Here is a 25,084-nt window from a genome sequence, read left to right as displayed (position 1 = left end):
TTCTACAGATGTTGGAGACATTTCACTGTGGCTGAACTTGATAGTATGAAAACATGAACACAGAAATGTCCATGGAGATAAGACAAGAAACTGGACTGCTTGATTCTCATCTCAGTAAATTCTCTGTGCTGTTACATAGTTCAAATTCCATCACCCCTTCCTTTTTTAATATTAGAAAACTCCTCAAAAGCATTGGAAAACTCCTCAACATGCATAATATTAAAGCCAAGTTCTACAGCATGACTCCTCAATTACTTGTGGCTCCTAAATAGATCGTTTCCCTCACCTCTGTGACTTTGAACATAATGATCCCACTGCCTGAAATGTACTTCCACATTTTGCTTGCATACCTAATTTTTCACATCAAGAAACTCATATTCCAACAGGGAAGCTTAGTCAAATAATACAGAAGTGATTATATTAGAAGGAAGAACATGACAACAGGAATGCAATCAAATGGTTCCTAGGGAAACTAAAAAAAGACTGCAATTTGGTTGAAGACACAGTAGTAACTGAGATGGACTTAAAAGAATAGATATAATTTTTACTGGCAAAGGTATTGAGATGGCAAAATAGTAGAATAATCAACAAAGATGTTGAAAAGCATGGAGGATATTGCTTGAATATTATCTTCCAGTTTGGCTAGAATTTAGGGTACATAAAGAGGATTAGTAGAGTTATAAGACTGGAAAGGTGAAATGGGATCATTCTCTTATAACCCTGACTGCCAGGTTGTGATATTTGTATCTAACCAGGAAGAGTTTTAAGTAAAGATTGACAAAACCAGAGTTACATTTAAATAAGATGAACAAGGTAGCAGTGAATAGGATGTACTGGTGACCAGTTGGGTCACTAATAGCCCAGATAGGAAGCCACGAGGAAAAGAACAAGACTGGTGACAGTGACTTAAGCTGAGGGGATAGAGCTTATTAATTAGAAAATGGTAAATGATGAGTAGCTTAATTGTGGTCCCAAAGTCTTTGACTGTAAGATTGTATATGAGTTGTTGGTACCAGAATGTCCACAAAGTTTGCTTTCTTTAGAGTAACCAATTAGAGAAAGAGAGTGTGAGAACTTAAGCGAAAGTAGAAACGGCTATTACGGAAGTTTAATCTTTTACAGTTTTTTATAAGGTACTGCAGATTCCAAATGAGAAATAGGATTTCTCCTGCTGATATAACAATACTTTATCAGGTTTGGAATAGAAATATAGGACATCATAAAGTTTTGATCTAATATTAAAGAAAGTAGAAGGTATTTTTCCTTGAGCAACTAGATATTGACAGAAGTAAATACTTTAGGCCCATTTAAACTGTGTAAACCCTGAATGTTAAAATGTCTTGAAACATATGTCAATATCTAATATCATCTCTGTTGATGATGTTCCAAATATTCTAAAATGTAAAGTTGACTGAGAGACTTTTATAAGTAGGTAAAAATAACTTTTGTATTTAAACAATATATCTAAATATATATATATTATAATATATATTGATAAGATATATATTTCATAATATATCTTATGAAAATAATAAGAATGCTGCAATTTCTGATCATTTTAAGATTTACCCTATAATTTCTTTGCTTTCCACTCATTAACTCTAAAGTAGCCATAATTGCTATTTTTAATGTGGTGACTTAAACTAAAAAGTTATGTCAGGATTTTCACATAGCTGGAAAAAAATGATGCTATAAAACAGAAAGTTTCCTTCAGACTGACAAATAATGTAGGTCATTTTCTCAACTATATGGCAAGAAAGAAATTTGAGGCACAACCTATAACCTATATATGATCTAGCATATCAGTAGGTGTGGTATAGTATACCATATGCTGTTTCTAGTCATTCAGAAACCAGGCAAGCAATGTGGAAGAGAAACGTGCCCAGAAAATACTTTGGTAGGAATGGCTATAGTGGCTATGTTCCCTGGATTCTTCTCATATCCCCATCCCTGACCCAACATCTAGTCCAAAGACATGCTCATGATAGGCACCCAAAAAACACTTGCATTTTGGTTGTCTTTGTTATATGAAGACGAATTTATAATCTTGTCTGAAAATGAGCCAGATTTTGCTTATTTAGAGTAGGCTATTATGTAATGAAACTAGAAAAGGAGAATCATTTAATGATCTTATCCTCTGCCTCTAGCACACTATGTAAATATTCTGCATAGCATCTTAACTGTCATTCTTGCCATTCTCTTACTTGCAGGCGCGCGCGCACACACACACACACACGCACACATACAAAGTACCTTACCTCTGTCACAGTTGTCTTCGTCACTGCCATCCACACAGTCATGAATTCCATCACAAAGCCATCTAATTGGAATACAGTGGGCTTTATTTCTGCATCGAAACTGATCTTCCTTACAGTCAGTCACACAGTCCATCTGTTCAAATATAAACGGCCACTGCAGTTTTCATTAATGATAATGCTATCGTCACAAGCAAGATAAACATGCAGCTGACAATACTGGAGATTGATTATACTGTGGGCTTTCTTTTATTTTTATTTAATGAATATCACCTCTGCAAATGACAATAGGGTTTAGTCTATGGACAGCATGAAGATTCAGGTATTTGCTGAAATTGCTGTATTCAATGTTCTTGTCTTGACATTTTAGACAGTGCTAAGAATCAAGATTCTGTCTCTTTGTTTTTTACTATATTTGCTTTCTCAAACCTAATTCATGTAATTCAGAGATTTTAACCAAAAAATAGATTTTACCTCATCTGAACCATCGGCACAATCATATTCTCCGTTACATTTCAAAGATGCTGAAATACATCCTCCACTGGCACATATATATTCACTTGATGAGCAAGTAGGAGAAGCTGAATATAAAGTTGAAATTTAGATTTAGTGAACAGAATGAATGGTTGATAGATAAAAGCATATATAAGCATATAAAATTATACATAGTAATGAAAACAGTTTAGATTATTTGAGCTATATTCAACATCTGATATTAAATATTGACTTAAGATGTGCTTTACAATATTATTGCATTGTATTAAATATACCTCATGATGTAATAGCCTGTTCAATAAGTATTCAACTCACTAGACTAAAGAAAGAAAGGGAAAGAAAAAAACCCTCTATAAGCTCCATCTTTCTGATTTGTGAAGATTTAAATGTATTTTTTTACAATTTTCAATTAATTTATTTAAAAGACAAAAGCCTCAAATTATTTTTAAAACTGTAATAGGATTTAGTGACCTTTGGGAATGTTAATTCATAATGTGCATTGTATAAAGCTAAAAGTGGAAATCTTGGCATGGTCTCATAGACCCCATGATATCTATTTGGCTGTTTTGATACAAATGTCATATTTACATAAGTTTTAAGAAGTTTTTTTGTTTGTTTGTTTGGGGTTTTAAATATGAATATATGTATGATTATCAGAGTCTGTAGAATTTGAAGTATTTCTTTATGATATGGAAAAATCTTTTTTAAAGTGGATAAATAAGTTACTACCAATACCCAATTTAATTAATTGACATAATAATGATGAGGCCTTTCTTTGTCTATGTGCTTGAGTTTGCTAAGTTTGCATTCAAACCTCTGGGGTTCTTGGCCTTATATTAGACTACTAGGTAGCCAAATGTACTTACATAATGACTTTGTGGTCTAAATTACTTAGTCCAGGAATGCTAAAAAGCTTTTCCCTTGGGATTTAATTTCTTTTAATTGGCAGTGTTTGCCTAGGGATCTGTATTAATAAGGAGTCTGGGAATATGTCTGGATTCAGTAAGAAAAAAGATGTGATCAATTAGCAACATGGACCATGGGCACGGTACTGGGACAATGGTAATGTGTGTGCCAGGTATCTGCAATTCTGACCTAGTCTCTCAAAGTAACCATGAAAGTGCTTATAACCATAGACATAGATTACAAACTGATTTTTTTCCCTCGTATTTTTTTCCTGTAGAATATTGTTATTAAAATTCCTAAGTATAAAAGTTAATTTAATGAGTATATTTAAAGTCATGTTTAAGGAATAGAAATGTATAAATTGGGTTTTTCTTCCTATACTCTGGTTTTGCTTCTTAATTTTATTTTTATTTTGGACCATGATACAAATAGAAATAATAGACATCCTTTTTCTCAGTTGGTATCACATTGAAACTACTACATTCTGTTTTATAACCTTAATTTCCAGAACTGAAACCTGACTTTTATCATACTTACAGTTTCAACATATTTCATGTTGCTGTCTTGGAAAAACAACTCCAAATGGTGTAGAAAAATATAGAGACCAGAAAACCAAATTTTGGGGAGTAACGCTTGGATCTTGAAATAATAACAATCTTACCCGCCAAAACACTTTGAAAACATATGAAGGGCACACCAATTAATTTATCTACAGATATTTCAGATTATTTCTTAAAAACAGTAAATATGTGCATTATTTGCCACTGTTTTATGCATATCATTGCTTAAAGTTAAATTCTAACCAAGTTAAAATACTAGTTAAATGAAATATGGCCTCAAGAATTTTACCTGGCTCACAGTTTTTCTCATCTTCTCCATATTTACAGTCTTCATGGCCATCGCATTTCCATTTTGCTGATATACACTGACCATTGGAACACTGGAACTGATCTTTGGAACAACTTGTTTCACAATTTCTCTGCCAAAAACAACACAGACATAATTAAAATTAATTTTTTAGATAAATGTCTTCAAATCCAAAAAAGACACATACAAGAAACTCAGATGGTCACATTTAAACTTGTGACTATATAACATTATAATCCTTTTCCACTTCCATTCGTCTCTTAGTCATAATAAAACAGAAATGTAAAAAGAACATAAATCCCATGGCTTTATCAACTAATTAATTGCTCTGAGTGGCTCATTCTCCAATAGACAGTTATAGGGTAATGAAATTTTAATAAGTGTAAGTGACGATGAAGATTGTAGGGAAATAAAAGGGCTAAAAAATATTTCTAAGCAAGTATAGCTGGTTCCTTGGGAGTGGGGTGGAAGGATGAATGTGAAACAACTAAGAATCCTAAGGAAATTCTGTCTTGCCTTGGCAAAACTTCCCCTAATGTTCTTTCTTTCCTCTTATTCCCATTTTTGTTCCCTCTTTACCTGTTCTTTTACAGTTTGGCTGCTGGTCATATTCTTTTTCCACTCTCCTGACATTTGTTCCTGTAGAACTGTGAAATGAACTGTCACAATTGGTATTTTCTGCTAGCTCGCATACAGATTTTATTTGGAAGTCAAATAAGATAGTAGTGATACCTTTGGGGGCCTTTCAGTTCTTTATGTGAGATCAATGAAAGGGATCCACTAGAAATTTACTTTCCTTGAGTCTGACCGCTCTGGTTGAAATGGGAGGCTGCAGTGAAATATCTTGCTGGGATGATGTTTTTCTGCCGTTTAGCAATTTCTACTGTTGCCAAAATCTATGTCTGCTCCTTTCACAAAAGGTGCAGCACTCTCACAGCTTGTGAAACTCCCAGTGAATGAAGTATATCAAACTATTACTCCCTGTTTCTTCCCAGTTTCATCCCATGTAAGAAAGAAGAGTTTATTTTCTAAATTCCTATAGTTTTCTCTTTGCTGATGGCAGTTTAGACTGTCTGCTATATAACTGATTTTCTTCTTTCCTTCTTTTCTTCTTCCCTTCTTCTCCCAAGTATTGAAAATTTACCATTTACTAGAGTTTCTTAAATAATAATGCAAAGAAAACTAAGATTATTCCCTGCATTAGATAAATTCTAATAGAAGACCAGCACCTAAACCAACAATTGCAATAAAATATACTGTCAAGATAAATGAATATGCTTTAAACATATGAATTCTTAAAGGTTTCACAAAAGGCTTCACAGAAGAAGTTTAAACAGAAATGGAACTAAGAAAAGATTTTTCATGTGTAAGGAGAATTAGAAATGTGCTGTATCTGAGGGGTAAGTTATGTAATGGTGCATGACGTTGGAGAAATAGCCCATGCACTGGTCATGAGAAAGTAATTTCATATATTTTGTTCGTCACCTTCCTCTTCCACGCCCAGTACTATGCCTGGGACACATTCAATAAGTAAGCATTCAATAAAAACTGCTGAATAAATGGTTGAATGAATGAAGTAGCAAATGTAGAAAATCAGGAATATAAATTAACATTTTATGTAATTCAGATCCACTAGGATAGGGATCATGTCTGTCTATGAATCAAGTGTCTAATATATGTGTTGATTATAACTGCTCAGTATATATTTATAGAATTAATTAATGTTTATCTCAGTAATAAGGCTAATTCAAGTAAAAGAGTTCAGTAACCAGTAACACTGGTCTACTTGTATTGACAATAACACAGAAGGTAATACTTCTAGACACTTTTTCTATCATCAGAAGATTTTGATTTATAATAGATTACAGTATAGTGGATGCAGTGTGTCTGTGTTTATATTTGTGGGGTATTTAATTATCTTAGACATTTAAAAACATACAGAAAAATAGAATAGAATAATAAGACCCACGTGCTCATCATGCATATTTAACAATTATCCACACTTGGCTATTCATGTTTCATAACCCTCTCCCCCAATTTATTTATATTCTGAACTTTAACATAACAACAATAGCTTCAGAAAATTAACAGTATCATGGAATTAACAAAAATTTCTTAAAGTTATTCCCAATCCACATTAAAAAGTTTCTTATTTTCTTAGCTATATAAAAATACGGTTTGGTAAAAGAAGGATGTAAAAGATGTCTATACACTGAGTTTGATTTGAGTTTCTTTTAATGTGTAACTATTTTCCATTCCCCTACTTTTTTTAAATGCCATTTACTACTTGAAGGAACCAGGTCATTTGCTCTATAGAATGTCCCACATTCTGATTTTGGCTGAGTGAATCCTAAGAATGTTGATACCTTAGCAACCTCCAAAGTAACTGAGCTTTTATTTGTTTAAGTATTATTATGAACTCATGTATTTTTGTACATTTATTGTATTTCAATATATTACAGTCATTTGTTTTTTCTTTCTGATGCTCAAATTGTCCTTTTTGTCAGTGGAAAGCCCTGCAATTTTGCTCCTATGTACTCTGGACACTATCCCAATAGCCTTGTTTTCTGGCTTGACAAGATGTTAGTGGCTCATTTTGTCAATTGCCTTTCTCAGACCTAGAATTAAACATTTCTTAAAGGGGTTTTGATTCTGTTAATTGGAAAATGTATTTAGAGGTCATGATGTGAATGTTAGAGATAGTCTTTAAGGCTGTGATGTCATTGGTTTTAGGATTTTTCAGTGGCAGAGCTAAGAATATATTTTTAAAAAGAGAAAAATAAATCAAGATCTCAAACTGATACTTTTGAATTTAATTACAGGACTTTTATTTACTTTCATTGTTTCTAGATTTGTATCTCCTTTATTTTACTTAAAAATTTTGAGTGTTAATAATATTTTAAAAATTTAGCATTTGAACTATCCTACTCTTAAGATATTGACATATGAAATTCAAATTAGCAAAACCAATGTTATTATTTAACAACACATCTATGAATACAGTTTAAGATTCTTTTACATTTCTTTTTGTCCTTACAGCATATTATACTGGATGCAGAGGCCATATATTATATTTTAAAGGCACTTTAAATAGTTCTTCTCTGTGTTTGCCACTAACTTGATACACAATTACATTGATCCAAGTTTTTGGTTTCTTTTTTTTTGTTTTGGCTGGAAATTAACAAACGAATTCAGTTAACATTCATACAAAATTAATCCTCACAATTTTCTTTTGTTCCTAATATGAGAATATCCTGTATGTAATTATGCTTTCTAGCCATTTGTTCAGCTCACCTTTTTATTTGTTTGTTTGCTTTTCTTGTCAATGAAACCTATCAAGCTAGATTTTAGAAAGGAAATAGAAATCAGCTGCCCATAGTGTTAGCCACTTCCTTACGTATAGACTATACTAAATGTCTGTAAATGTAGAGAAAGACCACCTTTCAGAGAGTTAATTTAATTCCCTAGGGACATTATTATAAAAATGTCCAGATAATGGAGATATATTCAGCCATCAGAGAACTATGTCCATGAACTTATGGCATGAGAGAAACGGCATGGATAAAGATGTCTACTTTCACGTGAATAAGATTTTGAAAAAGAAGTGTTTGATTTTGTCTACGTATGTTGGACATCTAGTGAACAACATGCAAGACGAAATCACAAGCCTTAAGCAATATATCCCCACCTCTTGATGTTTCACAATTACACGGTGCTGATGGAACATGTTTGCTTTTTTTTTTTTTTTTTTTGCGGTACGCGGGCCCCTCACTGCTGTGGCCTCTCCCGTTGCAGAGCACAGGCTCTGGATGCGCAGGCCCAGCAGCCATGGCCCACGGGCCCAGGCGCTCCGCGGCACGTGGGATCCTCCCGGACCAGGGCACGAACCCGTGTCCCCTGCATAGGCAGGTGGACTCCCAACCACTGCGCCACCAGGAAAGCCCCATGGAACACATTTGTGTAAAGAAAACAAAAACAAAACATTTTAATGATATGGATGAATTTATGTGAAATATATTTTCCTCACTGGGAAACATTTGATACAATTTTTGAGTAAATAGATACTAAGGAAATATGTAGCTGAGCAATGTAAGACTTGAACTTCCCTGTGCATTTTTAAAAATTTCATTTTGACTTGTTTTGTGAATAGCCCCATGAATAGAAATAGTATTTTTCATCTTCTCCTAAGTGACCTTTGCAGCCTAAAGGTTTAAGTTTTCTGGACTTCAGGTGAGAAATTAAGTGCATTGGTTTCCAAAATCTAGACTCTTTTACGTGATTTGGGGAACTTTTCCAAGATAGAGAATGGAGAAGAATTGTCCAAACTTGATAAGAATACCTAAAGGCTGGGAAAGATCTGGTTAGTGTGGGCTCTATCATTAATAGAGACCTGCAGTGTCTCCCAAAGAGGCGGGTAATCAGTGGATACTTAAGGACGTTGAACCTGAAACACAGAAACCTCTAGAGCAGCAGGAGGATTCCTTCTTGCCAAGCCTACAGTCAGTGGGAGGCCCTTCGTGAGGGTAGGTACATATTCGAGTCAGTATCATCTAGGGAGGTCTAGGGAGTCACTGTGTACCAGGAGGAGCCATGGTGGCCACTGAGCTCCAGAGACCTCATTTTTCCTTCATCTCTGACTGGACTTGATTACACAAGTGCTATGTTCCTGATAGTAACACGAGAAATCATTAACAGAGAAAATCACTATTTTCTCATAGTAATCACAGTGATTATTACTGTGTGTCATGTATTATTTTTAAAGCATCACGGAGTGATTAATATCTGTAACACAAATACACAGATGCATAAGTAATGAATTGCGTGAAGTTTTATAAATGTTAGCACAATCTAAGATTACAGAATTATCAAGAGAAATTCTAAACTTTTTCACTTAACTGTGTGTATGTAGAGCTTATTATAAATGGATTGTGATTCATCATCTAAGCTAAGCTAAACCTGCAGTTTCATAAAAATTGATGACCCATATCTAAGTCTATAAGACTATATGTACTGAAGAAAGAGACTGGGGAGAAGAAACTGTTTAAAATGCATAAAAATATTAGTCCTAACTATAAATACTGCAGCAAATTTATGAACAAATTCACAGATGGCAAGGGCATCAGCTATAGGGAATAGGGTTTCCAAACATCTTATTCCCAACCCAGCCATTCACCACTTGAGGTAAAAGAGACTATAAAATTAACTGTAGCACGAGAGCTTTTCCCTGTGCTGGATGTGTGTAGCACGGTGCTTAGATATAATACTTATCTCAGTGTGTCAGGAGCAAAATGCATTCAGAGCTGTCCTTGTCACACTCCTTGAAATGAATAATAATTACGAATGAGAGTTTAAGGAACCGCTTTATTTTTTGTTTGATTTTGCAAAGATGCCTACCTCATCAGAGCCATCTGCACAATCAAAATCTCCATCACACCAAAACCTTGAAGAAACACAGTCCCCACTGGCACAGAGAAAATCTTTCACTGTACAGGTCTGTGGCTCTGGGGACAGAAAAATAGCACAGGGTTATTCTCTTATATGCAACTTCATTCTAAAATTTATATGACATACAACATGAGGTAGCATTAAGAAAATAAAGGTTAGCCAAGCAGAACCAATAAATTGTTTAGAAAAAATGTTTCATGAAGGATCTATGGTACATAATATAATGATTTTTCAAATTTATTTTTAAAGTCATGAATAGAAAGTGGCATTATAGAAACAAATTGAAAAAAAGACAAAAGACAAATAGCCTACTGTTTAATAAAAATGCAGCAGGAAAGTAAATTAAAAGGCATAAAAATCTACACATTAAAACAAAACAACAATCTTTTCCAGTTGAAATTCTAAGTCATTTTATGTATTTACTTAAAGCAAGTAAGACATTTTGTTACTCCCTGTGGGTACCCAGGGCTGTTTATTTACTGAAGATTCTAGAATTTGGTTCTTGACTTTTTATTATGTATTCTAATGACTTTCTAATTCTTCAATTTTGTCCCCAGAAAATCCAGAGTTCCTAGAACTAAATTATACATGGGGGTATTATTGGACAGGACTGGGTGGGTAAGGATTGAAGAGGCAGGAGGAGACTCTTTTATGAAAATTGCTTCTTTATTTATGCAATTGTTTGCTTATGCCCTACATAATTTACCTGCCATTTTAGATAATTTCCCAATTTAATTTAATTATGCTTCACCATATTCCACATAGGACATAAGCCAAATATTGTGACTTGCTATTTGGCTTCATTCCTACGTGGAATATGTTTCATCTGGACAATGAAGTAGGATTGCAGAAATTTGTTCCTGCAAGTAATCAATTTGACTGCTGGGCATCATCTGCTGTTTGGTTTTGTTTCTCCAAAGAGAACCGATATCTGGTATGATGAGAGAACCCCTTCTTGTTTTCCCCCAGTCATTAACTGTATTTACAGCTGTCTCACACACAATAATATTCTTGTTCGGATGAAAGAGAAATAGGTAACTGAAATTAAATTTAAGGAATATTCATATGAAGCATAATTTTCTACATAAAGATTGTGCATAATTCAGCCTGTATTTGAATATTGCTCTACACAATCACTAGGTTTCTAGCGAAAACATCTTGAATGTTTGTTATCATGAAGACTCCTACATTTCTATATAAAGACCCCTTCTGAGAACACTGGAAGAGCTGTGAAAAGTGGAATATGTATCAGAGCTTTTTGCTCTGCTCTGGGACTTTAAAACGTGAACTTCAGACTATGAATAAGATAAGATGCTTATCAGTAGCATGATAAGGGGGGACCCCCCCTCATTTTTCAATACTCCTTTGTTTAGACAGCGTGACAAGAACAGTTTCTCTTTTTGACTTTGCACTATATTTACACATACTACATTTTAATTTTAAAAACAACTTTATTAATACTAATATTACTAATTATAACAATAATAAAAATTATCAGCTACTGATTTCTTGTTTGTTGTTAGGCACTAGGTGAAGTTAATGCCAAGTACTTGAATTAGCTTGTAAGTTAATATTTACAACTCTGTAAGGTAGGTGCTATCGTTGGATCCTTTTTTAGATGAGTAAATTGAGGCACAGAGAGGATAAGAAATTTACTCCAAATCACCCAGCAGGCAAAAGAGCTAGTATTGAACTTGAACCTAGACAACCGGATACCAGGGCCTATATTTTTACTGCTAGGCCATATCATTGCCTCCTATACCACTGAAGAAGTAATAAGTGCTCACCTATTTCAGGAATTGACATTAGAGCCCTGAAAAGTCAAGTTAATTGTCCAAGGCACATGTCCAGCAATGTCTATTTCACTTCACAATAATAATAAAAGAAAACCCTTTTTCTCTTTTTATCCATCCATACTGAAGCTGTTTCACCCTCCGTCTATTTGCAGACACATGCAGTTTTATTCTCAGGGAAAAGAAATTATAGTAAAATAAATTAATTAATTAATCAATGCTCAATTCATCAAACGATCGTAAATAACATTAAAATATTTTCATTAAATAATAAAGAGAGAGTACATCTAAAACATAGTATATTTAGATGTTTTAAAACAGCAGTAGAATCATTTTATTTCATGGACATGAGGGTATCCAAACAGGATAATTCTTCCTTTAATATTCTAATTTATCTTTATTCTAATTAAAAGCAAGTGTGTTTATCATGTGCTGAGCAGCAATAATTTCACAGGGTTTTACACACTGCTATGGGGAGGGCTGGATGTTGCTGATGCAGGGTTATAAAAAAGTTGTATAGCCAGTAGTTCAAGGCATTTGCCCAATAGTTCCACAGAACATCTGATCTATAGAGACTTGTCTTACAATTGTTAATTATTCCGTTCCAATATGTGTGCAAAGGAACTGAAAGACTTGCTTGGAAAAGCATTTTTCAATACAAACGGAAATTCTGTATGCTTCTACCATGTTTTTAAAAAATGCCAGCAAATCTACTTCTGAATAATAATCCTGAATTATTTATACATACACAAATGACATCAAGGAATGGGGAAGCTAATCTGCTTCTAACTCTCATCTATATGCCTTAGAATTTTTTGCTACTAGTTATCTCAAAAGAAATTCTCTCTTGAGGAAAATGTAATTTTGTTATGAGAGAAGATCCTAAGTGATTGTACTCTCTAATTGTTTATCTTGCCTTTGATCTTTTCAGGATAAAGTAAAAGACCAATTTTTAGAACTTGGTGTGATAGTTGGCACTTTTCTTGTGAAAAAGAACAAAAAAATGACTATACCTGAAATCTAACCCATCTGGAAAGAAAATTTAAATGTGACATTTTCCCTAGTATTTCTAAAATGTTTTTCCCACACTAACTTGGTCTGATATTACCTATTCCTCAGATCTAAAATAGATAGGGAATCCCATACATGAACGATTAACCAGGTTTTCCATAAATCTCATTTAAACATGCTAGATTCACAGCCAAGAAGCCTTTACAGGGCATGTTTCAGAAGGCTGATTCTATAATAAGGATAAAAAATAAAGGCATAGTATAAATTGGTCACTTCCTTTGATACTAGTGAAGGCACAAACATACTGCCTCAGAATTGAAACGAACTATGAGAGCCGTCTTGCACAAAACCTAAGAAGCTATATTCAGAAAATAAAAGCAACTTTCAAAGCCACAGAGTTAGTGGCATAGCAGAAAAGCTTCCAGACTCCAATTTCTCCACTGAGGATACTATCATAAACCCTTGGTGATAAGTTCAAAAGTTATATCAATGTGGGTGTGAGCATCTGAGGAGAATTTTTAGAATACAATTAGTATAACTGACATGCTATACAAAAAATCTTTTCATATAAATTCAGTGTGAAAGTACTAGAAATTCAAATAAGGCAGATGCAGCTTGTCTTTCTACATAAACCTTGATCTAGTTGATCAAATTATTTGATACTTTAAAGTCTATTGGAATGCTAGTTACTTCTTAATAATGCAAAGATATGAAATAATTTTATTTTGCACATCAATTACTTAGAAGGCATACACGCTATATATATATTTGTTGCTGATGAAAATAGTAGAGATGTCAAGATTCCTCAAATATTTCCAAACCTTTGACCCAGATTACAAAATTACTCCAATAACAATGAAATTTTCTTATTTTTAAGAGCAGAAATCACTGCTGAAGCAAAGTGTCCCTGCTTACCACTTAACAAGGGAAATGATCATCATCAGATGATGAAATGACAATGGACTAATTATCTTATGTAGATATAAAACAGTAGAAAGCATATTAAACTAAAACATAGCTGGCTGTTAATTGCTCCACTGCTATTCCAGCTCTTCCCATATCTATGGCCGGAATGTTTCCAATACAATTTAAAACATTAATTCATTATATATGATTCACAAACAAAGAAGTCCAAAAGAAAATTTTAAAATACATTGCTAATATTATAAATATGTGTCAGGCACTGTGTTAGACCATGGTACATAGCCCTACTCCTTAGACCATCTCCAGATATTTAAGTAGGAACTCAGATAAATGTGATAAAGAAATAAGTGAGGCAATGGAATGCAAGCGAATGTTGTGTGATAGTATGCAGGCCTGTAAAAAAAAAAAAAAAGCATGTTGCTATAGTATAAGGCCAATTTACTATCTCTGGTATGTTTCACTACTTAATAAGAGCTAACAATAAATGACAAAATGTGCACTAAAATGCATATCGTTGACTAATAACATTTAGAAAACATAATAACATTATACCACTGTCCTTTTGGGTATATTTTTGTCATCTATATATATTATAATTATATATATAAAATTGTGTGATGTATATAATATAGTCATAATTACAATATATATTATAATTATGTGTATATAATTATAATAGTTCTGTTGTAATTATATACATATTATTATAATAATTTCAATTGATAATAAGATATTGGAAATATCTTGAAAGCATTTTAATACAGCAACAGTATTTTTTCTAAGGCTGACTTCTACAGGACTAGTCTCTTGGTGTTCCCTATAGATATACTGTATTTTTTCTTCTCATTCTTCAGAGACTCAGCTTCTGTCTATGTGGAACTGGCATTTTCAATGCTTAAATCTTCCCATTTTTCTGGCCTAGTCAAGATGGTGTCTTCAAACACCACTCAATGATGTAGAGCCCATGATCCTTTCTCTTACATATTCTTACATGTTTAACATGTTACCCACTCTGATACTTATCCTGTGTAGGCCTTCTATTCTTCCATGTCACAACTATAACATGCTTCATTCCTGTTCACTGTCATCTCCTCTGCAAATTCATCAATATTACTTGTCTTAGCCACAAGCTCAGAGTGAGTAGGAACTAAAAGAGATACACACATAACTGGGTATTTTATACTGCAATGCTTGATACTGCAGTCAATTCCCTTGCTTTTTCTTAAGGGCTCTGTGGCTACAATGATTTATCACTAAGTTTCCACGGTGACAAGTGAGAGGCAATGTTCCTTCTCCTTGCTTTCTTGCATCAGAAGATGACTTTTAGGAGATGTCAGCAAAATGATATTCAGCCACTTAAGAAACCCCAGGAGACTCAGAAGTGAGCTTTCTCAACCCTTCATTCTTCTTTATTTCTCATTAAAGCAGTAACCTAACTTCTCACACAATTTAAATTACCACTTGAATAAAGAGTCTTCCAAGATGTGAGTCTCCTGTGTTGCCTTCCCACCTACTCTCTCTTGTTTTCAATATCCTTCAGTCACAGGCATTTCCTCTCAGGTATATTATTGATAACTAACACTAAATGTATCCAAAACTAAGCTAAGTAGTTATCGGTGTATTTAAGCTCTGAAATACAAATAAAATAAATTAAAAGTATATAATAATTGTTTCTTTTTTATATTTCTCCTCTATTCTTACCACCATCAACCCCATTAGATTTTTTTTTTAATCACTGGACAGAATCTGAAAACATGCTATATAAAAATTGTTTTTTTAATTACTGATTAAAGGAATCTAGAACACTCTAATGACTCTCTGCAATACTCTTTACCTTTCTAAAGAGTACAATCAGTTGGGAGATATCTATGTGAAGAGGGAGTAATAATAGTAATACTTTCTATATTCAAAGTATTTCATAATCATAATGATCCAGAGATTTCATAATTAATGTACCTGATACTCAAACACTATTCAGATTAAGTTCTGAAAGTTATTCAAAACATTAGTTGACATTTTGCAAACTGAACATCCAAGTGGTGTATTAAAGCTGTGACTCTACTAATCGTATGCTTTTAAATAACATATCCCCATGCTTTAATATAACAATTCCTATTTTGTCTCCTGTATCTTGGGAAATGAATGCTCTAAATCCAATGCATAAGAGTGGACATTATTGTTATCATAAAATCCTTTTTGGAAGTAGCAGAATGTAAATATTTAATCAATGGAATTTGATTATTATCTTATTTTGAACATGATTATATTGCCTCTTTATTTAAACAGCAGCATAAGAAAGTGCCAATAAGAAATACATTCAGAAATTAATGCTAGAAGATAGAGATACTATCACAATTTTACATACTGTCATGCTTCTTAGAAAATAAAATTGTTGGTTAATTATTGTCTTTTAAATTTATTACATAAAAATGCAGGAGGCAGATGATGATAATAGCTTTATTCTATTTTGAGAGAAAAGCATCCTGAATACATATGGTGTTCACCACTCCAGAGAGAATAAATGATATTTCACTGAAAGATGCTCTTGGGTGAATTTGTAGTGTAAAAGGATTTGAGACAAATAAAATGAATTCCATCCATTAAAGAATGATATGTTTTGTACTGTCTCCATATCATTCAGCTCTTCGTATGAATTTGCATCAAGGGCTACCTTCATTGCATACTAATGTGTTGCATTAAACCTCATGATACTTTCATACTAATTCTGATAAATGTAAGAAAATAACTCCCAGGATGAGCATTTCAATAATTCTACCGTTTGAGATTTAGGTCAATTTAGTCTGAATATTCTTGTTCAAATGTGAATATATGTATAAAAATGTGAGCTGCAGGACAGACAGGTTCAAATTCATACCTTAACCGAACTAAAAATTGCTATCCTGCTTATTGAATATGCTGTCAAGCTTGCAACGTTCTCAAGCAAGAGTTACTTACTACAGTTTTCTTCATCTGAATTATCACTGCAGTCATTTTGGCTATCACACCACCAGTGATCTGGAATACAGTTGTTGTTTTTACACTGGAATTCATGAGGACCACAAGTCTTTTTATCTGTAATGGAAAGAACCAGAATTTGCATTGTTGACATTTCCATAGAGACATCCCTCACGACGTCCTCACTGCCATGTCAAATCCAGGGGACATGATATTTCCTCAGATCTCAAGTCAGTTACTAACTGAGAGCATCCCTAGGAAAAACTGAAGGCAACTTCTGAATAAAATTTCATTGTGAGCTAATTACAAAGTAACTGATTGGACCACCACTCAAAGTCAACACAAATCGATCAGTAAAAATAAAGATCAAAATTATCCAAAACTACCTTTCTCTTTAGGACACTCATTTCCTAAGCCACCTTCTATTTCTGATATAAAGCAGCAGCTATAAAGAAATTATTAAACTCTGGTTGTCATCTTGTCTTCCTCCCTTATAAGTTCTTACACAAAATCTACCTGTGGTCAGCTGATCTAAACTCATAGATTGTAATAGCGCCTAATGTGTACAGACCTTGAAAATTCTTAAAGTGCCATTTCACTTAAACCTCTAAATAATCCCACTGAGTATCAGGAGATGTATTAACTAGCCCTTCACTTTACAAATGACAAAACAGATACTCTTAGAAGTTTAAGAACTTGATGCATTTTCACTACTTTTAAATGGCACAGCCAATATCAAAAAAGTGTGCTTTGACTCCTGATTTAGTGTTCTTTACAACAAACCTGTGTCCATAGGATCCAGAATCAAAATTCATGCAATAAGAATTTATGCAAGTTTAGGTCATATATTTTAAAATTTTCATAAGAGTAATATCCAACTGTTTATAATCTACGGCAGCACTTCTTAAACTTTAATGTGTCTACATATTAATTAGTTGGTAATTTTGCTAAAATGGAGATTGTGATTGAGTAGATCTGGAATTCTAACAAGTTCTCTAAGTGACAACATCATCCTCGGTCTATGGCACACACTGAGTACCAAGGGTCAAAAGCATCAAGACGGTATAAATTCAAATACATAAAATAATAAGAGTAACAATGTCATTGCACAATTTAGGATACATTTTTCTTTCACCTACTTAGATCAACTCCTTATTCTCAGCCATGTTAGAGGTGGACAGTGAAGTGTTCAACGATTCAGATTAGTAAAATAAATTAACTAAAGGAGAAGATAAGCTGTTTGGTGGTGCTTGCTACTCTTTACTTCAGAATGCACCTTATAAAATTCAGATTTAAATAAGATTATGAAAACAAAAGTGATTTAGGTTTAATTATGGAAATTAAGTAATGATCATACATTGAAGATCCAGCCTACCTCTTGCATAAGCATTTTCATAAACATGATCACACTCAATCTTCAAAACATCCCTAAGAAGTACTATTATATGCATTTAAATAAATGAGAAAAATAAGAAAGGGTTTAACTGATTTCTCAAATTTTACAAAGGTCTTAAATGGCAAAGGAGGAATTTATATACAGATCCTTCTCAAGAAACATTTTGCATTTTGTAGAAATTCTCAGGATAGACTTCAAACGCATTGTTCTACTAATAAGTGTATATTATATATAGCCTAATATATATATATGCATATAGATAGATAGATATTAATAGATAGATAGAGAGAGAAAGAGAGAGAGAATATTTCCCTGCCTCTCTTCCATCCTGCCTGCCTACCTGCCTATCTGCTAATGATTACTCAGAACCTAATTTGTGTCACTGTGTTGAGTGCTGTGTTTTGTAATATATCCTTTTTGCCTGTGTTATACCTCACTTTAGATTTAAAAATTGGTTTAAAATCTACAGAAGTTCTAATGTAGTATTATGTACATCTCAATCAAGCAATATGTTAGGATGATTGGAACTTAAATAATAAGCCTTGAAAATATGGGATTTGATACTGAAATATTTAGATGGTTATTTCATTTTGTCAATTAAAACAAACTCCTCTGAAATTACTACTCTAGGTAACATTAGTTTTATTTATTCCTTGCCATGTGTTGCTTGCATTATTTTAGAATATTGCTTAAAATTTTTAGAATAGAAGAATATAAGAAAGGGCAGTCTGGATCAGTCAAATAGACCATTTGACTTAGTATTACAACATTGGCCCCAAGCAATTCTCCATGACTACAAAAGGTTAACAATCAGTACTAAATATCAACACAACGTGTTTTTAAGTTTTTCCCCCCTAAATCCTTGTACTTTTGTTTTCTATGTTTAAATTTTTTTTTCATATTTTGTGTTTCAAAGAGACCTGCACTGATTTCTTAACAAGAGCAAGTTACAGTTCATTGCTAAGGTTTCAATTTGGGGCGTGCAGAAACAGTACGTGGAAAGGTTAATTGCCTTAGGTAAGGTTACTCGAATTTTATGTTTCCAAGTTATTTAACTTTTTGATCCATGACACTGCTTATAAAAATTACAAATACAAACTATATAAACTATATAGACTTTTTCTGCATTTAAAATCTCCCTTGAGGAGAATATATATATATATATATATATATATATATATATATATATACACACACACACATTATATATATATACACATTATATATATATATACACATTACATATATATATATATATATACACACACACACACACACACACACACATTATATATACTTTTTTTTAGTAAGGTGTAAAACAGCAGTTCTCAAATTGGCTTCACATTAAAATCACCTAGGGAACTTTAAAAAATCCCTTTGCTTAGTCCATATCCCACATCAATAAAATCAGACTCTCTGGGGTGGAACCCACACATCAGTATTTTTATTAAAGCAAGTTGAGTGGTTCCAATGAGCAGCCAATATTGAAAATCACCGGCGCCCCCAAAACTGATTGTAGAACAGAACATATATAATCCCAAATTGTAATACTTTTGCATAATTAAAATACTCACAATACGTAGCGCTTTCTATTAATTCATATTGTTAAGCAGCATTGGAACTATGCTTTATTTCATTTTTTGATATTATAAATTTGGAGAAAAATAGAGTTTCAAACAAGTTTGAAAACGTGTTTTCTTTGTTTAATACATTTTCATATGAACTGTAGATACTCAAGACAAATTTGATCCTCTCAGAAAGGTGGAGTGAGGGACCACCAAAACACAAAACTATATGTAATGCATACTGCAGTACTATTGGTGCTTCTTTGTATATGCTTTGCCTATTTCTGAAAAGAAATAAAAGAATCTGGTGTTGTGATGTCTTGCAGAGCAAGAACTAGGGAAGTGGACTGAGAGATGGGTGAAAGAGATTTCAGTTTCTCTTTATACTAAAAGGAATCCAAAGGAATCCATAAACTGCTGGAATTAATAACTGAATTTGAGAAGGCCATAGGATACAATGTCAATGTATATATTTAATTATACTTCTGTATATTAGCAATAACAAAACATTAAACTTAAAGAAAAACTTTTACAATAGTATCAATAAAACAACAAATACCTAGAAATAAAACTAGTGAAATTTGTGTAAGACCTTCATACTGAAAACTATAAAAATTGCTGAGAGAAAGTGAATAATGTCCAAAAAAATGCAGTGATATATCATGCTCATGGATTAGAAAACTCAAATTGCTATAATTTTCTCTAAATGAATATATAGAATCAATGAAACCCCTATAAAAATTCCAGCAAGTTATTTTTGAGGGAATAGGTTATCCTAATCTAATTACTTTTAAGAAATAGATTATTCTAAAATTATATTTAAATGCAAAGGATCTAGAACAATCAACTAATACTGAAAAAAGAACAAAGTTAGAGTATTTACAGTACCTTATTTCCAGTTACTGTAAAGTTATAGTAATCATGAGAGTAGAGTATTAAGCAAAATGAAACCAGAAATATAAGACTACACATATAGTCAACTGATTTCAATAAAGGCTCCAAATCAGTTTAATAGGGAAAGGAAAGTCTTTTTAAGCAACTACTACTGAAACAAGTGGCTATCTATATGAAAAAGGTAAATTTCAACCTATCATACCCATACACAAAAATTAATCTGAGATGATCATAAACGTAATATATAGCTTCTAGAATATAGGAAGATATTTTCATAATCTTGGAGTAGGCACAGATTTCTTAGATAGAACACACAAAATAATAATAAGAGAAAAATTGGTAAATCGAACTTAACCAAAATTGAATTTTTTTATTCTTTAAAAGACATCATTGAGAAAATGAATTGGCAAATTTTTCTTCACATTCAAAAGTGAAATATTGGAAATATGGAGTTTCTGTTGCTCTTGCTAATGTTCTTTTATAATCATCACTATCTATCTTCCAGTTCAGGAAACATGATGATTACAGACAGTTTGGTAACATGCAATGACTTTTGTTACAAAAAAAGTGAGTAATATAGTCACAGAAACACTGAGGAAAAAAAAAAAACTATAAGAAGTTGAGCCTCCATCATGGTATCTCCTTGTTTCCTGTGTTCCAGATGATAATGCTGTAGAGTCAGAAGTATGGTGTTAGAAGTGGAGTTAGAACTGGAGCACCTTCTTTTGTAGAAAAGCTTGTCTCATCTTGGGGGCAGGATAACCATCTGTTAACTATCAAAGCATAACTTCTCTCTGTAGATGTCATTATGTTCTTTCTTTAAATCAACCTTATAGTTTTTATCTCTCACTCTAAATCCCCCTCCAGGTCTCTGTTAGCATCATATGGAAATGAATACCTATATATGCTGCTCACAAATATTCTAAACCTCATTGACTGGTCATGAATTCCGGAACAGTAAGGATACAAGGAAATATATTCTATTCCTTATGTTCTATGGTAGGTAGGATTTATTGGCACATACTTTTTGGCTGAAATGAACATAATAGATGTAAAACATTATTATTGACTTTTTTTGTCCTTTTGAAACTACTATATCCACCCCTGGTGAAACTGTTATTCATGGGCTATTGCCTCCTCTGTCACAGGGGAGGACCATATGACCCAAGGTGGCCTCATCCCCTAGACCACAATTGGTCCACAAGAGTCATGTTATTGATATTTACAAAAATATTTTATAGCTTAAACCTGAAAGATGATTATTCTTCCTTAGCATTAAAGAGGTATGGAGGAGGGCAGTGCAGAGATTGTATGGTGGCTAGATGTCCTAAGGAACACAGATTTCTATCATTCTGCTCCACCATCCATCCTAACTAATGGCTACCATTTTTCTTAGTCATTTCATGGCCCAAGATGACTACTAGTGCTTGAGTCATCACCTTGCAGGCCTGAAGGAGTAACGGCAGAAAGGCAAAAGAAGAAGTCTTTTTACTTTAAGAAAACTCCCTTAACGTATTCTTCCTGGAAGTTCCACACAATACTTCTGCTTACATTTCAATGGTCAGAACTTAGTCACGTGACAATATCTAGCTTCAAGGGGAGATGGGAAATGTGATGACATTCTGAATAGCAATGTGTCAACAAAAGACTTAGTGCTCTGTTTCTAAGGGGAAAGTGAAAAAATGGGTATATTGATAGGCAATTTAGGAGTCTCTGTCAATATGTAAACAAGACTAATTAAAGCAATTTGAGGTGATTTCCATGGCTACTGAAAGAGAGAACATTTCTTTCCTTTCAAGATTGCAAGTATTATAACCTCAAGTTGCCATGGGTCATTTAAAAACCATGTAGAGAGTACCCATCTCAGAAGCCAACATAAGGAATAGTTTAGAACTGGAGAAAAAGAAGATAAGGCTCTTGTGACTCTATGTGAATACTTGGATCCAAATTGTGCCTGAAGTCAATTCCACCCACTCCTTGGAATCAAGGCAGAAAATTTATTTTCCCACTGGTTTGTGCTGAATTTCTTTTGTTTACAGACAAGAGTCCTAACTAATGCAAATACCATACTATATTTTGCTTAGAAATAGTATGGACTCTTATTAGTATTTTTTTCTGTATGTGATGATTTACATAATTCCCAAGCTATTTCATTGGTTTATAATTACCTGGGAAAATCAGTCTCTTTCCACAAGAAGTCTCAAAATCAGTCTCTATTTAAAAGTGATTTGTAAACTCAGGTTTCCATGAAAATGGGAGATGGCACACCTTTTTTTGAGCATATTCTCTACATGACCAACATGATTACAGCATTTAGTGATACTGATTATCTGGAAAACTGCAGGTTGCCTTGCATTGTAAAGTGTATGGTGGATCTGAAAATTAATTTCATGTTACTTCTCATCAATCAGGGTAATATTCCTCAATGAGCACTTACATGCACAACCTGTTCTTCTAGGGGAAGTGGCAATAATATGTGGATGCACCAACAGTTGAAAAACAATGCCAACTGCAGCATGTCCCCATGGGATTCTCCTACTTCTGTTTTGCTTTTGAATTATTAATTTAAAAAAAAATTTTTACATTATTCTTCCAGGTAGAGAAGAGAAAGCTTTATAAAGTAAAACAAATTAACAATGACATGTTTTCTTTATAAAGAGATGAATCTATAATAAGCTAGCTCTCTAGAAGCTCCAATAATGACATTTTAAAAATTGCATGTCAATACAATGTAATTTTCAGTGGAAATTTTTTGAATTCACTTTATGCAGCTTCAGAAAGTGTCATATTACATCCTGTAATGCCATCTATCGCATTTGACAAGAATTTGTGTTTTTTTTCTTATTTAGAAATTTGTATTATGATGTTATGGGCGTGAAATGAGGGGAAGTAGTTATTATCCCATCTTTTGTCAACACCCTCTGTACGTCATCTGCCAAACCCCTACAATTCCATTCACCATTCTCTTTTCAACAGTCTGTAGTCATGACAGATTGTATGTTAATACTGTACAAACAAATTTACATTTGTGATTCACAGATGAAGAGGAACCCAAATCTCCATAATACGAAGGTATGAGTAGGGTATTTCTCTTCAGTTATTCCTGAGCCTTGGTTAGAGATTCTGGTAGTCACGGTCTAACAATTCTACTTACGCTCCCTCTTCCAGCTTAAGAGAAAAACAAAATAAGCCTCTTCCTGCATTTTTCTAAATAATGATTCTATGTTTTATTTTAAAAGCAAACTAAAAGCAATTTGAGGCAATTAAAAAGTAAGTCTACCAAAATATTTCTTAATATACAGTTGATTACATTTGTCTATTTGGTCTGACCCTATTATTAAGAGTCAACAGACAATTGCTCAATTTTGGATAGACAACAACAGACCCTGATTTGGTTTGGGCAATGAGGCATACACAGTGGAAGAGGCAGAGCATTAAAGGCAGAACTTGATTTGAATCTTAATTATGGCTCTTACTCGTGTGTAACCTACGGTAGTAATTATTTGTCTTCTTTGTGCCTCAATTTCCAGAAGGCTAAAAACTGAAGGAAAATACATAAAGCGTTGAAATGAAACCTGGCTTCATAAGTAGTAACTAGTGACAATTAAGTAATAGTAACATACTTTGGAAAGTGTTTAATGAATTTAGTTAGAAATGTCAGAAAAATGTGTTAATAAATTTGTAGCAAACTATTCAAATATTTACCAAATTTTTCTTTTTTAACACTTCTATTTGGTAGTTTTCATTTGATATCATTTATTACCTTAATACTTTGAAAAGTCAAGGCCCAAATACACACACACACACATATATATACACATATACACAAATGGAACACTTCAATCACTTCATCACTTATTCAATGTGCTCTCAGTTTTTCAGGATTTTGATATTGTCGAATTTTCTCACTATAATACTTTTAATTTGTGTATAAATTCATGGAGAAATGGACTAAAATATAAATATTTTTAACTTTCTCGTATTGATAGTACTTTGATTTTAGTATTTCTAGTATTGAGTGGCATAATTATTTCTCATACAACTTTTTTTTTTTTTACGTTTTTATTGGCGTATAATTGCTTTACAATGGTGTGTTAGTTTCTGCTTTATAACAAGGTGAATCAGTTACACATATACATATATCTCCATATCTCTTCCCTCTTGCATCTCACTCCCTCCCACCCTCCTTATCCCACCCTTCTAGCTGGTCACAAAGCACCAAGCTGATCTCCCTGTGCTATGCGACTGCTTCCCACTAGCTATTTTACATTTGGTAGTATTTATATGTCCATATGTACACTACCACTCTCTCGCTTTGTCTCAGTTTACCCTTCCCCCTCCTCTTGTCCTCAAGTCCATTCTCTAGTAGGTCTGCATCTTTATTCTCGTCTTACCCCTAGGTTCTTCATGACCATTTTTTTGTTTTGTTTTGTTTTTAGATTCCATATATATGCATTAGCATACGGTATTTGTTTTTTTCTTTCTGACTCATTTCATTCTGTATGACAGACTCTAGGTCCATCCACTTCACTACAAATAACTCAATTTCGTTCCATTTTATGGCTGAGTAATATTCCA

The 25,084-nt window shown here is 33.2% G+C and overlaps 1 protein-coding gene across 1 annotated transcript in view; it reads right to left on the bottom strand.

The window, feature by feature from the left end:
* LRP1B (LDL receptor related protein 1B) overlaps positions 1-25,084 on the bottom strand; it is a 1,820,879-nt gene that overhangs the window by 150,595 nt on the left and 1,645,200 nt on the right. The window contains exons 67-71 of the mRNA XM_029226108.1: positions 16,652-16,768; positions 9,918-10,024; positions 4,506-4,635; positions 2,730-2,836; positions 2,259-2,391 (exon numbers count right to left, since the gene is read on the bottom strand). Coding sequence (XP_029081941.1) covers positions 2,259-2,391; positions 2,730-2,836; positions 4,506-4,635; positions 9,918-10,024; positions 16,652-16,768 — 594 coding nt within the window. The remainder of the gene's footprint in view (positions 1-2,258; positions 2,392-2,729; positions 2,837-4,505; positions 4,636-9,917; positions 10,025-16,651; positions 16,769-25,084) is intronic.

The sequence above is a fragment of the Monodon monoceros genome, unplaced genomic scaffold (assembly GCF_005190385.1).
Source record: "Monodon monoceros isolate NGI ecotype Baffin Bay Population unplaced genomic scaffold, NGI_Narwhal_1 Super_Scaffold_16, whole genome shotgun sequence".
In the NCBI taxonomy this organism is placed as follows: domain Eukaryota; kingdom Metazoa; phylum Chordata; class Mammalia; order Artiodactyla; family Monodontidae; genus Monodon; species Monodon monoceros.
The sequence above is the reverse complement of the archived record's forward strand: the minus strand, read 5'-3'. Positions and strand labels throughout refer to the sequence as shown.